Source organism: Parambassis ranga, chromosome 7, assembly GCF_900634625.1.
Source record: "Parambassis ranga chromosome 7, fParRan2.1, whole genome shotgun sequence".
Classification (NCBI taxonomy): Eukaryota; Metazoa; Chordata; class Actinopteri; family Ambassidae; genus Parambassis; species Parambassis ranga.
Genome location: NC_041028.1, coordinates 1,555,614 through 1,571,502, shown reverse-complemented (window position 1 = coordinate 1,571,502; position 15,889 = coordinate 1,555,614). Strand labels below are relative to the sequence as shown.

The 15,889-nt window shown below is 49.2% G+C and overlaps 1 protein-coding gene across 1 annotated transcript in view; it reads right to left on the bottom strand.

The window, feature by feature from the left end:
- The window catches only part of lama5 (laminin, alpha 5), a 53,459-nt gene that overhangs the window by 4,619 nt on the left and 32,951 nt on the right, over positions 1–15,889 (bottom strand). Inside the window, 55 exon segments of the mRNA XM_028409368.1 lie at positions 175–241; positions 295–328; positions 427–534; positions 536–562; positions 654–819; positions 905–1,038; positions 1,223–1,382; positions 1,479–1,618; positions 1,692–1,711; positions 1,714–1,870; positions 1,952–2,094; positions 2,183–2,365; positions 2,448–2,561; positions 2,656–2,758; positions 2,831–2,960; positions 3,048–3,202; positions 3,335–3,451; positions 3,525–3,721; positions 3,801–3,974; positions 4,060–4,171; positions 4,254–4,364; positions 4,451–4,602; positions 4,684–4,824; positions 4,939–5,122; positions 5,224–5,324; positions 5,404–5,618; positions 5,730–5,810; positions 5,898–6,028; positions 6,113–6,226; positions 6,393–6,623; positions 6,783–6,866; positions 7,347–7,454; positions 8,592–8,753; positions 8,921–9,061; positions 9,149–9,293; positions 9,914–10,115; positions 10,194–10,405; positions 10,487–10,602; positions 10,676–10,815; positions 10,903–11,029; positions 11,152–11,371; positions 11,453–11,550; positions 11,638–11,746; positions 11,900–12,063; positions 12,144–12,297; positions 12,403–12,506; positions 12,602–12,744; positions 12,898–13,027; positions 13,954–14,110; positions 14,277–14,376; positions 14,459–14,564; positions 14,646–14,698; positions 14,785–14,884; positions 15,173–15,225; positions 15,707–15,844. Coding sequence (XP_028265169.1) covers positions 175–241; positions 295–328; positions 427–534; positions 536–562; positions 654–819; positions 905–1,038; positions 1,223–1,382; positions 1,479–1,618; positions 1,692–1,711; positions 1,714–1,870; positions 1,952–2,094; positions 2,183–2,365; positions 2,448–2,561; positions 2,656–2,758; positions 2,831–2,960; positions 3,048–3,202; positions 3,335–3,451; positions 3,525–3,721; positions 3,801–3,974; positions 4,060–4,171; positions 4,254–4,364; positions 4,451–4,602; positions 4,684–4,824; positions 4,939–5,122; positions 5,224–5,324; positions 5,404–5,618; positions 5,730–5,810; positions 5,898–6,028; positions 6,113–6,226; positions 6,393–6,623; positions 6,783–6,866; positions 7,347–7,454; positions 8,592–8,753; positions 8,921–9,061; positions 9,149–9,293; positions 9,914–10,115; positions 10,194–10,405; positions 10,487–10,602; positions 10,676–10,815; positions 10,903–11,029; positions 11,152–11,371; positions 11,453–11,550; positions 11,638–11,746; positions 11,900–12,063; positions 12,144–12,297; positions 12,403–12,506; positions 12,602–12,744; positions 12,898–13,027; positions 13,954–14,110; positions 14,277–14,376; positions 14,459–14,564; positions 14,646–14,698; positions 14,785–14,884; positions 15,173–15,225; positions 15,707–15,844 — 7,168 coding nt within the window.

Sequence of the window (15,889 nt, the reverse complement as noted above, 5' to 3'; positions counted from 1 at the left end):
GATGGACGGACAGACATGACAGCTGTGCAGTGTGAAGTATCTTTCAGCTGTGGCGTCCCCCCAAGCTTGTAAAGAATCAAAACAATGAGCTACAAGGTGCTAAACAGGAAAACAATCTTTACTTGTGCCCACTCAGTGCTGTGGTGCTGTTATAAGAAGCAGTGTGATACGCACTTCTGGGGCATCTTGTCCTTAGGTACTCCTCCCAGGTAGTAGCTGTGGAGGAAGGGAGGAATCTTCTCTGTTGTGAGGTGTGGTCGGAACTGACTTTGGCGGTTGTTCCTCACCACAAACGCTCTGAGCTTGAACGCATGATGAAAATCTCCAGCTGCACAGAGACAGATAGGATAACATGGCACACAGGGTTAGGAAAGCTTTCAAATGGACACTAAGCCAGGCAGAGGCAGACAGAAGTGGCACACTCACACTTTTGGACTCTGCGTCGCTGACTGTCAGCTCCTCTAACGCCGCTTCCTTAGGCTGCAGCTCCTGCAGAGACCCGCTGAAGTCGTAGAAGACTTTCAGTTTGCCCTCAGAGCACGGCCAGACACAGGAACTGGTCCTGAAGGAGGAGGGGGGCGCAGGGAGGAAACTCTGAGCACGCCAAACAAACAGCATACAGAAACAACTGCAGTTGGAGATGTTGTCTTTACCCCATTCAGCAGCAGCAGCAGTATTCCTCTGTGTGACAGCAGTTTAACTTCCTGTTCGAAGCGCTGCCGTGACATTGTTGTATCGCTGAACGTGATCTCAGCAAAGCCGGTGCCGTCAAAATACGCTGCGTCGTTCACCCAGGCCTGCGTCAGCGCCGGCTTGGACCTGTTTTGTTTTTTTTTTAACACAACTTTCATCACTCAGTGGATCAAAACATCAGGATGAAGGACCAGGATGGAATGACACTGACCTGCTGCAAGGTCTGTCCTCCGTGGTGTTCAGGTTGAAGACATTTTCAAAGTTGTACAGACTGATCACCTCCTCGTTCAGCGTGTCCAGCTCGATGCAGCCCTTAAAGCTTTCCAGTGCGAGTTCAGGAGGAGGCTAAAACCAAACAGAGTCAGTTCAGAAGGTTCGCTGTGGATTTAAAGGTGCCTGGTGGTGTGGGGTCTACTCTGAGATTAGAGATCTGTGAAGTGAAGCTGACATCGATGGCACGCTGCCGCCTTTTCCTTTTTTTTTTCCACTCTGCATTTGTAAATGCGGATGCTCTGGCAGCAGCACTTACGGTGAAGGTGTCCGGGTATCCTCCCACATAGAAGACGGTGTCTTCAGTCAACAGGTTGAGCAGCCCCTGCTCTCCTTTAGCTTCCTGTTTAGCTTTGGTGACTCTCTGGGTTCCCTCACTGGCTTCAGAAGACATGGACATGTAACCGTACTGCAGGATCCTGCAGTCACACGGACAGACGGTTAGATACAAAACATCCTGGGATAAAAGCATGAAAGCAGACCAGCAGTACTCCGACTTCATTAGTGGGCTTCACCTCTCCAGCACAACGTTGTTGAAGTTTCCATTTGACTTGACGTCTTCCTCCATCATCACCTTTGCAGTTTGTCCTCCGACGTTGAAGTACCAGCGCAGTCTCTTGCCCTCCAGCGCCATCCCCAGGAACTCCTTGTCGGGCTACAAACACCACGGCATTGTCAAGGGTGTAGAATACAGACACGACACAGAGTGTAGCCGCAGCGATGCTTACGTTCTTGTTGCCGAGGTAAAGACAAACTGTTGGGGGACGTCGTCCTGCCGCCTGGCTCTCGTGGCCTCCGGCAGTGTGACGTAGAATTTGAGTGAGGTGTAGGCAGCCAGGTCGGCCAGGTTAGATGGAGTACGGACCTGAACTGCAGACTTTCCATTAAACTTGACCGACACGCTCACCTGGATTTCACAAAAAGAGTCATCGATTAATGTTAGCAGGGAAGGGAGAGTGAAGGGAGGGAAGTATGAGCGCCTACACACCTTGCTGGCGGCGTTGCGCGCCTGCTTTATGAGCTGCCGGATGCGGCTGATGCTCTCGGAGATGTTAGGCATCTGGGCGGAGTGGTTCTGCAGCTCGTCCAGTTTCTGGATGAGCGTAGGGATCGCTTCACCCAGCTTGTGCACTGTCGAGAGACATCACGGCGTACAGAGGGATCACATTCACAAAGAAACAGACGAAACCTCTGCGGCGAGGTGCTCGCGAGCTCCTACCAGTGCTGTTGGCGTCCATCAGAGCGCTGTTGATGTCACTGTTGGTGGCGTTGGCGTCCCCGTAGGTCTTCTGCCATTGGTCCAGCTGCTCTTTGATGGGGCGCAGGGCGTCGTTGACCTTTGTGGCCGTGGTGTTCGCCAGATCAGCCGCTCGCTTCGCCTCATTGATCGCCTGACTCGCATCTGATCAGCACAGAGAAGGATGAAACTCAGTAAATGATGTGTTTAGAGCCTCACGGCAGGTTTTCTGTGTGGATCTGCGTACTGGAGGTGAAGTTGAGGTTATTTTGAACCGCTTCCAGGTCCTTCATCAGTTGAACCTGTTTGTTTTTGGCATCACCCAGTCGCTTCTTGGCGTCTTCCACCTGAGGCTTCAGGTCTGTGAGGCAGAAACACACATTTTAATGTGACCCAAACTGAAGATCTGAACCCTACCAGCTGTTTCTACACGACGTGTGAAGATGTGTGTTCACCATTGTTCAGTTCGTTATCCAGCTTTTTAACGTCATCCTTCAGCTCGATGCTGTGGTTCCTCAGAGAATCGGCCATCTGGCTGAAGTCCTGATTCTTTAAATTCTACAAAAAACACAAAAACATTACACGCTGTGCACAAACAATACATTTTTTTTGCGTGTGTGTGACCTGTACCTCTGCAGTGCTGTTGGCGGCCTTTTCAGCCATCCTGGCAGCCTCCTCTGCCTCCTTGATCTGGTTGATAATCTTGTTGTAAGCTTGAGTTACATCTATGAATCCGTCCTTCTTTGTTTCTGAAACCAAACTGCAGACAGAGGTTTGAGTTCTCGGCAGTGCAGCCTGTTTCTCAGCCTACTGTCAGAGTGTATAATAATAATAACCTGTGTCTTACCTGGACAGGTTCATGGCCAAATTGTTCAGCATCTCAGCGTGTTTCTCTGCTTTCTCCACCAGCGGGATCTTAGATTCAGTCCAAGCAAAATCCTGCACCTTCTTTGCCAAAGGCCCCCTGGCGCCGTCCAGCTGGGCCGCCAAGCGCTCGTACTCCTGAAACAAGGCAAAGACATCAGAGGCGAACACTTCAGTCACTCCAATGGCCACTCCACCCCACAGAGATCCATGTTCAAGCATCCAAACATGTTCACAGCCTCATTTCAGGTGTGTTTCTGTTGTTCTGACCTCTTTGTGTTCGTGCATTGGGGACACCAGGTGGTTGACCTGAGTAATATCATCCTCTGCCATGCTGAGCAGGTCGTTCACCTCCTTCTGTTTGGACAGCAGGTCTTGTATCCTCCTCTGTTGGACAGAGTGGTCACATATCAGATCTGCTTCACTGCTCACATGTGGATTCCTCTTTAATTAAACTCACATTATTGTCCTCCAGGGTCTTCTTGTTAGCGTTGTTGATCTCCGTGGCTCTGGCCGTGTTGTTCACGGCTCCGTTCAGGGCGTCTCGCAGGTCCATCATTCCGGAGTGGAAGCGGGTGAGACGGTCTCGAATCATCCTCACCGTGTCGTTGTTGTTTTGTTGCAGAGCTGCAAGCTCATTGGTAACACGGGCCAACACTAACGGGAGACACAGAGACAGATTGAGCCCTCAGTCACTGCAGGAACGCTTCTCTCAGATTAATGTCCACAGACGTACACTTCTTCGCCGCCTCCTTCTCTTTCTCGGCCAGCTTCGTCTGTCCCACGCAGCTTCTGCCCCTCATCTCCCTCAGCAACGCCTGCACCTCCCTTAACATCCTCTCTCTATCTTCAGTGTCCTGCTCCGATTCCGTGTCGTTCTGCAAGGACCGGTTCACCATCAGGATGATGTCTGTGCAAAGAATCATGCATCAAAAAACAATTTAACATACTTTAAATATGAGTCTATTTTTGTGCTAATGTCCAGGTCTGGTTACCATTTATGTTCATGGTCAAGTTGTTGAGGTGTGCCAGCACGTCTTCTGCCCTCTGGTGTGTGTTTGTGGTACTGTCATGCAGGCCCCCCACCCTGTCAGTCATTGCTTCCACCTAAAAAAACAACACAACAGGTGAGCACCCTCAGACACACGTCACTAGGATGCCACACAAACACCAAGCTGAGGCTTCTCACTTTGTTCTGCAGCTCATCAATGTCGTCATTGATATTCATGATCTCGGCTTCCAGCATGTCGGCTCGACCCCTGCTGACATCCAGCGTGGTGTTGTAGTTTAGGATGTTACGCTGCAATCGTAGGAGGTTTTAATTGAACAGATATCTGCTGACAACACACTGCGCAGTTTACTTATGTTGTGTGTTTGTAAACTCACAGAGACGTCCTCCATAGACTTGTTGAGGTTGTGCAGCTGAGCCCAGGCCATGGAGCTGGCGTTGAGATTTTTCAGCTGTTTGTTCACTGAGTGGAATTCGTCGTCCATCCTTTCCAGATCGTCCAGAAGGACGATGACGCAGCTGTCACAAGCTGCAGGGAATTTTTAAGAAACAAAATTCAGCCTCTTTTAAACCTGTTTTAAATGTCTCCCCTCAGACGCGGGTCACTCACGTTCACAGTGCATGCTGTGTATCTTCTCAACAGGTACGCTGTACTTTTGAGAGCAGGCGTCACACTGTTTTCCCGTCATCCCGTCAGGACAGCGGCACTCGCCTGTGCGAGGGTCACAGCGGCCGCCTCTGCAGTCACACTCTGCAGGGAACAGAGTTTTAAATCCAGTGATATGAACATGGGCTGATTTTAATATGAAGCTTTTTATATAACAGAATATAGAAAAATGCAGCCCATTTTCCGGACATCACTCACTCTTGCATCCATGGGGTCCGTAGTCCCAGTGTCCAGGAGCACACTGCCTGCAACTCGGCCCGTTGACGCCAGGCTGACAGGCACACTGACCACTCTGAGGATCGCACGGCTGAACGAGGGCCGCCGAGGCGTCACAGTCACACTGACGGCATCCAGAGCATGAGTCAAAGCCGAACGAGCCATCCTGCGGATACCAGCGTGACACATTCAAGTACTGTTTTGTAAATCTTAAAAATATATTTAAAAAAACAAAATTTTAAAAAAACAGTAAAAAGCAGCTCTAACCTTGCAGCGGTCACAGCGTGTTCCAGTGACTCCTGGTTTACAGCGACACTGCCCGGTGTGAGGGTCACATGACTCGGTTCCACATGGAGAACAGTTGCATCCTGCGGCAACAAGAACCAGGATAATTGTTAAGTAACTAAACCCTGTAGAGGTTGTCAGTTTATTCTGTGTGAAACTCACTGGTGCAGTTTTTGGCGTTGATGGCGTCGCCGTAGTAACCAGGGGCGCAGATGTCACAGTGAGGTCCGGCTGTGTCGTGCATGCAGCTGAGACACTCCCCGGTCAGCGGGTGACAGTCGGTGAACAGCATGTTGGGGTCTGTGTTGCCGTGGCAATGGCACGGCTGGCATCTGCTCCCGAGAACCATTGGGTTGCCGTAGAAACCAGGGGCGCACCTGTTAAAGCGAGGCCTTACTTAATAACATGCATCTATCGTATGCATCGTCTGTTCTTATCCTGTAATAAAAGTTGTAACACAACGTTTCCTGTGTGCGTGTGTTGTGCACCTTTCACAGTGCGGTCCAGCGTAACCCGGCATACACAGACACTGCATCCTGTCGTTTTTCTGCACACAACCCTCAGCAAAGCTACACAGACGGACAGAAAAACGGAGGAATGTGAGGCAGAAGTTTTTAGAAAAGTAGGAAAATAAAAAAACAAAAGAATGAACGGACTTGTTGGACGGGGTCCTCAGAGGGCAGGGACAACTGGAGCACGACACAGCCTGTCCATCCAGACTGTTGTTACCAAGGAAACCACCCTGGCATCTCTCACAGTGGTCACCGGCGGTGTTATGCTGGCAGTTCTGATGGATTAGAAATTAGAATCAGTAAACAGTGCTGGAGGGGTGGGAGAGTGGGGGTACGTGTCTGTTATCAAAGATCCTCACCATGCAGACTCCAGACCCGTCCAGGCACTCATCAGAGTGTCCGTTACAGTTACAGGGAACACATTTCCCCAGGAAGAGGCCGATAGTGTCTCTGTAGTAGCCTGGAGCACATTTCTGCAATCACACAACAGAACAGCTTTCAGGAATGACGGTCCCTGAATGCATCATGTGAGCACACTGATGATTATTAGGCTGTAAAAATGAATAATAAATAAGCTTTATACTGTTGTTAATAATGACCCCACGCCGACTGAACTTCACGTGCTCCGTCTGTCCTCACCTGACAAGAGTCTCCGAGGTAGTTAGCCGGGCACATGCAGATCTCCACGTTGTTGGCGTGGCGTCCGGCGGGCAGCCTCTCTGCTCCTTCCAACACGGCGCCGCGGAGTGACACGGAATGGGCCGACTGAGAGTGGAGGGCTCGGATCTGCAGCGACTCCAGACCGACCAGAACCATCATCAGCTCCTCACGGGACACAGAGTTTCCAGTCTGAGCATGACGGAAGCTTCCCTGTGAGGAGGGGAGGGCCACGCCGGTGAGACTTTTAAAGCACTTTTTTAAGCTGAATAAGGCGGCCATGTATTTTAAAATCCATGGAAAAGGGTTAAACCCTGACATGTTGATGCCAGTCTGTGAGAGCATCTGCTGGCTTGTGCAGCTTCACTTTACCTCCACAATGTGAACTATTCCCAGGTGAGGATCCTCAGGTGAGGAGTATTCTCCCTCCATGAACACCAGCGTCATCTGGTTACCCTGCAGGGAGGAAAAAAAACACGCATGTCACAGCTGCATGTATCATCACGCCATGAAGTGTGTGTGTGTGTGAACAGGATTTTGTATTAACATGTTAAACCAGTGATGAGTGAACCTAGGGATGTCCCGATCCGATCACGTGATCGGAAATCGGGCCCGATTACGTGATCTCAGACTCGATCGGAATCGGACATTACCTCCCGATCAGGACTCAGATATATATTTATTAGTTCTGTCAAAGTTAACGCCTTCTATGCAGGATGTGTCCTGTGGTGTAGGGGTATGTATGACAGTTGCTTTTGGTGTGAGAGGTCCTGGGTTCAAGACCTCAATGAGCTGCTGCATGTGTGAAATCTCCTAGTGTGGTGGCACTGTATCGGCAGATACTCAAAATCAAATCACTCGGACTCAAGGGCAAAAAAGTGAACCTGCAGGTTGGCCTGTGTGCGAGCGTCATCTGATGTGCATGTTCCTTTGTACCTTGAAAATGATGTCGGGCCTGGGGGCTTCTGCAGGCAGAGACAACACGTCGCCTCTCATGGTCTGTGTGTGGAGGCGATACCTCAGGTAACCTCCGTAGGACGAGACCTGGATGAAAGGGGGGGGGGGGGGGGGGGGGGGGGGCACAAGAAACACACAAATAAGAATGAGGCAGAGACATCAGAGCTTCGGCCTCGTCTTAATCCAGACAACAAGGGATTTCATTCTGGCTGCAGAGTGAAAGATAAAATCCCTGAACTGCTGTGAGATCCATGCAGGTAGGGGCAGGCTGACATCTGATGCTGCTTTAAGAGCCGGCTGAATCACACATGAAAGCCTCACGACTCAAACTGCAGACCAAACACTGATCTATCTGCAAACATGTCAGATCAGAGATGCAGGACACCTCTTTGACATGCGTTTGTTTGAAGATGGAGGCATGTGACTCACAGCAGAAACCTTTATGGGAAAATGTGTTAGGAAATAAACAGCAGCCAGTCCTGACTCAGCCTCACCGGCTTTTTGTTAGAAACTCTGTGTTCATGTCTCTGGTCACACAGACCCTTCATTAAATCACAGGGTTTAAAGTTCTAGACGACTTCATGAAGACAAAGTCCTCTCAACTCTCTGCTTGGAGACAGGAGCTTAACTCTTAAAATACATCCTGAAAATCACTGAAAGCCTTCGTCACAGCGAGGTGGGTCAAATATCCACAGAAACGATGATCAAGATCTATCTCAACAATAGAATGTCCCACCATCACAGCTTCCAGACAATCTCCTCTACAAAATGAGGAAAAGCCTTTTATGGAGAGATACATGTAAAAAGGTGTAAATGTATTATCATATAAAATGAAAGCCTTAAAGCTTGTTAACACACAAGTTTGTTAGTTTGTTATTTGCTATAATCCTGTGTCTTCAGTCTGTGGCAGCAGCAGTAAAGCATACAAATGGTTGAGAGGTGGTACCAGCCGTCTCATAGATTCTGAATAAAGAGAAGCTTTTATGATGCAGTCACATCTGTTTCTTTTTTCCTTTAGTCAAATGTTTTGATGAGATTTTGTCTTTTGTTTTTATTTTCTGTCTTAAACCTGCCTGTATAAAGTCTGTAGATATAGCCGATAAAGAGTCTTTCCAACACAAGACTCCAGTGAGCTCAGTTTGTCCGGTCATGCCTGATGTTTTCACAACGTTTTCCAACAGTTGTTGGTCCAAAACTTATCTGCTCATCATCGCTGTCTCTCACCTTGTCTCCCAGGTAAGTCTTGGGTGCGTGCCAGTAGAGGTCTTGGTAGACATCTGGCACGTCGCTGAGGTCGGCCTCCACCAGGTCCTGATCGGGATACACCGCCACCGGTACCTCCTGTCTGTCAGCGCCGAGCAGCACCCAGCCGGTCATGTTCATGATCTGTGAGGACAAAAAGGGAGGAGCACTGAAGCAGAGGTGGACAGAGGTGGGCTTTATTACTTCTCAGACAGAGGGTCAGTAACATTGAATTCTGTTCAGATTAGGGAAGAAAAATAAACAAAAAACATCCCAAAAAAGAAGCAAGAGTCATATTCTGTGTGCAGCACCTCTGTGCGCCTCTTGTCAGAGCTGCGGCAGCGGTCGGTGGCGCCGAAGCAGAAGCAGCTGGTGCAGCCCTTCGGGTTGGTTGGATCCAGGTGGAACGTCCCAACTCTGCACTGATCGCACCGAGCCCCCTGGACGTTCTCCTGCAGAAAAATGGACGCACGTGGCAGGTTAGAAATGGAGGTGAGGGCTTTCAGAAGGACGGGGGAGGAGGGGGGAGGGTTCCTCACCTTGCAGAGACACTGTCCTGTGAAGGAGTTGCACACTTCATCCTCAGTTCCCGCCTCATTACAGTCACACTGCCTACAGTTGGGGTAACCATAGAAACCGGGGGCACAGCGGTCGCACTGGCGTCCGGCGATGTTGTCCCTACACCTGAGAAACACAATCAAGCCGTGTTAGCACCAATCACACAAAAAGCAAGAAGTACCAAGTGTCCTCGAGCCGTCTCTCACACATGACCGACGTATTTTGAAATATTTTGACACACTGGCAGCTGACTGCATGAAACCTGTGTGTAAATGATAAGAGCCTGAAGGCAGCAGCTTCACATCTTCATCTTGTCTGGACAGAGCTGGCACATTCCTGATAGTGTTTGTGATTTTACATATTCTGAACGTCCTGATACTTGAGACCAAACATGGAGGACAAAGACAGGAGTGTGTGTTCTGTCAGCTGCAGTCGTTGGATTTCTTTGCAAGCTGTGTTTTCTCAGCCTGATGAAGGTGACCTTTTCTGAGTTTAAGGGCAGTGAAGCAGAGTAAATAGTGTCCCACCAGATGATTATTTTAACCTGTTCATGTATCCTATAATGGAATTTCTCTGGAAGCTACTAAAAACATTGCAGCTTCCAGAGAATTTCCAACACAGACAAGTTGGCACAAACTGCTGATTGAACACTCAGCCGTTCAGCCCAGAGAGAGTCAGAGCCAAAAACATTTAAGAGTTCATATCACATGGGAAGCAGAGGATGATCTGTGACCTCGTGTCATTACCTGCATTGTCCGCTGAGCGTGTTGCAGCTGACGTCAGGTGAGATGACGCCGGGCAGAGAGCAGTTGCAGACCTCGCACCCGACCAACGGGTGGCAGCCGAACGTCAGAGGCTCGCACTCGGTGCACTCTGGGCGCATCGTCCTCGGAGGACAGATGCAGTCACCCGTCACCGGCTCACACAGCCGGGTGCCGCAGTTACACGCTGCAGAGGAGACGAGAAAGGAACGAGTTAGCAAAAAACAAACGTTTTCCACCTGAAACTGAACCGTCCGAAACTCACGTCTGCAGTTGGGGAATCCCCAGAAGCCCGTGGCGCACATGGAGCAGTCCCGTCCAATCACGTTGGGCCTGCAGCGGCACTGACCGCCGAACTGCTCGCAGGTGTCGCTGTCGGCTCCGACCTCGTGGCAGGCGCAGGGCAGCGCCCCGTTGTTGAAGAAAGCGGAGAGAGAAACCGCCGAGCTGAGGCAGAACGGAGAAGCGGAGGACGGACTGGAAAGATGGGAGATTAGAGAATTAGAGAACAGATCATTAAATGCAAACTGCAGCAGATGTTCTGACTATGATACTGACTTTATGTAAAAGCTGTTTTGTCCACAGTTGCTGATGAAGTCATATGATTTGTCCAGAGGCTCCTCGTTCAGGTAGCTGGAGCTGTAGCTGGACTCAGGGACGACCAGCACGTAGTCCTGATGAGACACGGAGGAGTAAAATCTCTGATTTGTCTGAAGACACAACAACTGTCTGGGCAGTAACACGTACCAGCCACAGTGTCTTCTGATCAGGGATCTGCACGGTGAGGAAGATCTCGTGGTCCGTCACGTCCAGGATGATCTGATTCTCAGACACCAGTACGTTTCGGCAGCCATAAGCATGGGGACAGAAGGAGGCATTGGCGTGACCTGGAGCACAAAACATGAAACGCGTTCTTCCATTTTGTTGCATGTAAGTGATGAAATGAGTCATTTTTTCAGTAACAGTTTTTTTACCTTGCCAGATTCTTCCCCCATTGACATAGACCTGCACAGGATAAGTGGGATGAAGAGGCTGGTGATAGTGGAGGATGAAGACGTAACGGCCCAGAGTGTGGACACGTGTGGAGTACACCGCTGCATTCTGGGTATAAAAGGAAATGAAAAAAGACTTCATGGGCAGTTAAGATGAGAAAATATCAATAAAAATGATCATCAGGTTCATCATCATCATCATCATCATCATCATCATCAGGGTGTCCATACCTGTGCAGAGTCCAGCCGGACATGGTCGCTGCTATCTGCTCCGTGGGGAGGTCTGTCTCCTCTTGACCAGGCCAGCCCGTCTCCCCGGTGGTGGTCCGGCAGAGGAGGAGCTGCAGCAGGAGAGGCCAGGATGGGCTCCTCGTGCATGGATGAGCTTTGACCCTCCTTCAGGACCAGAGAATTTGATGGGGTCTGGAAGCGTGAGGGGATGCAGGAGGAACTGAAGGGAAGAGGCGTAGGAAGATCTTTAATCATTCAAATAAATGTGTTTCTTTACATATGAGGATAAACGTGACGCTACCTGTCAGGTGAGAACTGTCCGTGAGTGCTGATGCAGTGGACTTTGGGTTCAATGGACTCCATGGTGAACTGGTCCTTCGGCACCAGGTAGACTTTGTGCTAAGAACAATAACAAATTATATTAAATCACCTTTATTTAAAGCTCTCTGACCATGTGACCTCTCAGTCTAGTCATGTGACTCTCACCAGGAAGAAGTTGGCGCGCTGGGAGATGAGCTGGATCTCTGTGTTGGTGGGAAGGGAGAAGACTGACACTCTGTTCCACTCGTCGACGGCCACGGCTCGACACAGGAAGCTGCACAAACACACACATGATGAAGAGCCGCTGACACACAATGAGGCTCAGACAGTGAAGGTAAACTGAGCCAAACCGAGAGGCGGGCAGAGGTCACATCCTGCCGTCGTTCACCTCAGCGGCTTCACAGTAACAGTGAGTGCCGGCTCTTGCCTGTATTTGCAGTGCAGCAGGGTGACGTGATGCTGCTGTGACCGCGCTCCCGGCACGTTGACGCTGACAGACAGAGTTTGCGGCACCTCTTCTTCGCTGGAGTACTCGACCACCAGAACGTGGTCACCCGGAGACGACAGGCGGCTCCGCAGCTCCACGTTTATCTGCATCCGAAAAAAGATTTTTATTTAACCGCTGCTCAGTTTTAGGATAATTTTCTGAACCATCTTCTTGTTGCTCTTACATCGTAGCCGCTGCACACAGCCATGTCAGGATGACGTGGGGTAACCTTCTCAGTTGGGCAGGGACGTGGCAGGTGGTTGTCATGGCGGCAGCTGGCATCGTTGCCGGAGATGGAAGGGAAGGAGTCCAGAGACAGATACCTGTACTGCAGACAGCTGAACAAACACAGACAGATGCTCAGAGAGGACAAGCAGGGAAACAAAACACGGCTATTTCTGTTCTTTGGATGGTTTAAGTGACAAATAAACAAGCATATTTACTTCTGGCTGGCCTCAGGGGCAGAACTATAGGTGCAGGGTTCAGTGACTTTGATCTGTAGGATGGGAGCTTCATAGTAGGCGCTGGGCAGCAGGACCAGGTAATCCTGAGGGTCAAACACAGGCAGGATAATATTATTATTTGGCCTGGAACATCATAATATGGATTAAAAATGTCCTGTGTGTTGTGTGTCTGTCTCACCAGCAGTATTCCCTCGGCCTCTATAACCACAGTCCAGCTTCCTGGGTTCAGCACGAAAGGCTCCACAAAGTTGTTCTGGGGAACGTTGACAAACGTCGGCTCCACGCTGGGAGCGAAGACGATCTGTTTGGACTGTTCCGAACCTTCAACCCAAACCACACACACGTTAAAAACATATCACAAAAAACACACACAAGACAATATACACAGGTAAACACTTAATGACAACACCAGCTGTAACCATGACGATACACACATCATTCACACTGATGCTCCGGTGATGGGTGGAGACCTACCTCTGCGGTTGACCTGATAGGCTGTTATTTTACCGCTGGAGGTGGCGCCCTCAGAGTTTACATATCTGAGGATGAAACGAGTCAGATAGACGTCTGCCTCGCTCACATAAACCTGAAGCTTCACTGCCGTCTACAAGGTCCAAAGGGAGAGGAGGGAAAGAGGGAGGTTTGGACGGGCAGAAGAGGTCAATTTATATCCTTAAATCCCTGAAATCTGATCTGTGGCCCTGAAGAGCGAGAGCAGAGGCTGCCACCACACACACACAGACACACACAGACACACACAGACACACACCCCTCCACCATCTGTCTGATCTGACAGATACATAAAGAGAAAGAAGCAAGTAGAAGACATTCCTCCTTCACCGCTTCCGATAATGGAGGAGGAAGAAAAGCAGCATTTTTTTTTATCCCCTCACAACACTTACAGTTCCCACAGAAGTAGTTCCCGCTGTCATCTATGATCGACACCCTGCCCAGAACATCCGAACCCCCCCAGCTGGCATAGCGCAGCACCACATGGAAGAGGTCTGGAGAGCTGACTGACACCGAAACCAGAACCTTGGACTGCCGAAGGGAGCGGCGAGCAAGGCAGCAGGCGGCAAGGAAGAAAAGAGAGGAAACATAAGGAGGAAAGGAAAGAGAAGTGAGACGGATGAAGGTGGAGATGCAGAGAAGGTAAGAACCACCAACACCAAGCCAAAGCAAAGACCTTAACACCATCACCAACACATTTTCCTGTGGCTTTTACTTTTCAGCACAAACTTTTGTGGATGTTAGAAACTTTAAATGTTTAACACGCATGCAGAGATGTATATATGTGCTGAAAAGTACTTCTACCAAAGAGGAAACAATCTGTTTCATGCAACGTAAGCGTAAAAGACGGGCCACAGTCACAGAATTATCTAACATAAACACAGCATTTTTAAAACAAACAAACATGAAAACAAGTCTCTTAAATGACAGTAAATAGGATCTAAATGAAGTCTATACATGTATGATTCATATAAATGAGGTTTGTTTGGGGTTTTAAGGTCAAATGTGCAAAGTTCCTACCTGTATTGGAGACATCTGAGCGAAGCCTCTCCAGCTGAAGTTGGGAAACTCCAACTGGCTGTAGCCGAATCGCACCGGCCGGCCGTCCAGCATGGTTCCCTCCTCAATCTCAAACTTGAGGTGATGGAGGTCCGGGAAGTAATGATCAGGACGAGGCCTGGTGATGCAGAGAAAGAAGTTATTAGAAAGTTACTTTCTGTCACATAAATTAATATTTACACATGGAAGAATTTGACCACTGGAGTGGGGCTGATTCATGAATTTGAATCTAAAAAACAGAGAAAAAGGCAAATCTGAGTTCCTCTCAGATCTGTCAGACTCACAGGTTACACTTCAGTCCCTCCACGTTGGGTCTGCAGCGACACTGGCCGTTCCTCTCTCCACAGGATTGACCTGCCGAGCCGCCGATGTCACACTGGCAACCTGAACACACACACACGCAAGCTAAACATCCGAGGTTCTCTCCAAAGGAGACGCCTGACACACAGACTAAACAGCTGGTTACCCTGGCATCCGAAGTAGCTGTGCTCCTGCAGGTTGTAGTAGCCGTCTTTGCAGGTGGAGCAGGTCCCGCTGCAGGCGTTGGGCTTACAGTGACACTGACCGCTCTCCTGTCACAAACCACAGATTTTTAATATTAACATAAAAAAAGAACGAGCAGCACTCACAAAGGAAGAGGAACACCGGCTCACCTGCGTGCACTCCGCCACGCCGCTCATCGTCCCTGCGATGTTACACTCACAGTCTACAGGAGGACAGACAGACTTTAGCTTCTGCTGTGTGTGTGTGTGTGTGTGTGTGTGTGTGTGTGTGTGTGTGTGTGTGTCTTACTGGAGCATCCTTCAGGAGTGTCTGGAGAGAGGTTCCAGTACAGAGGTTTACATTTGTCACAAGCAGGACCCTCTACATGACGACGGCACTCACACTGACCCTGAGGGAATGATTGACAGGAGGATGAACCAATGACTGGTCACTTACCGTGTACAAAGTGATGACTCCAGGAGTACGACGCAAACATTTTGTGATGTACAGTGTGTTACTGGTGATAAATAAAATCTGTCCAAAGTCGTGGCTGCAGCGGACACTCAGACCCAGCTTTGTTATTTCATTTCATTTTGTCACTGTTCTTTTTCCATTCATGGCTCTGATTTTATCAAAGCTCTTATTTTGATCCAATCTAATCAAATCTGTGATAAAGAAACTTAAACCGAAGACTTACCACTGGCGGCTGAACCACATACTGAACAGAACCAGCAGGGTGACAAGTTCCAGCTGACAAAGAAAAACAAAACATCCCGTCAATGAATGTCCCTGTAGAACTGAAGGTTACATATAGATGACTTGAAGTAAATTCTTAAACTGTTTGATTCGTTTTCTCCAAAAACATTCTCTTTATATACAAAGTTGAAGTTAACTAGACACACACGGGCTGCCACAGGACTGTGTGTTTTCACTCTATAGATGACCAAATGTTTTAATACAAAGGTCCACCTGTGTGTTATGGACAGTTCTGTGTACAGGACGTGAGATTTCACTGATTAAATATCTATATTTTTTATAGCAGGTCAATGTTAGTATTATAATCTGACTAATCTGGCCTCATAAAAATGTAAAAAAGACATTTAATATTCAACAAACTGTTTCTGCCTCAGGCTCCACGTCGGCCATCTGGACATGTGTGTCACCACCTCCATAACAGGCACACAAAAGTCACCTGTGTTTACTCTGTGTGTGTGTGTGTGTGTGTGTTTACCGTGGCAGTTGGGGAAGCCGTAGGAGCCGTGTGCACAGCTGTCACATTTCAGTCCCACAACGTTGGGCGGACACACACACTGTCCCGTCACCTGGTCGCAGCTGGTGTAGCGTGAGCCTTCAGGAGAACAATGGCATGCTGGAGGAAGCACACGGTCAGCTGCCGTTATTGATCTGTGCTGAT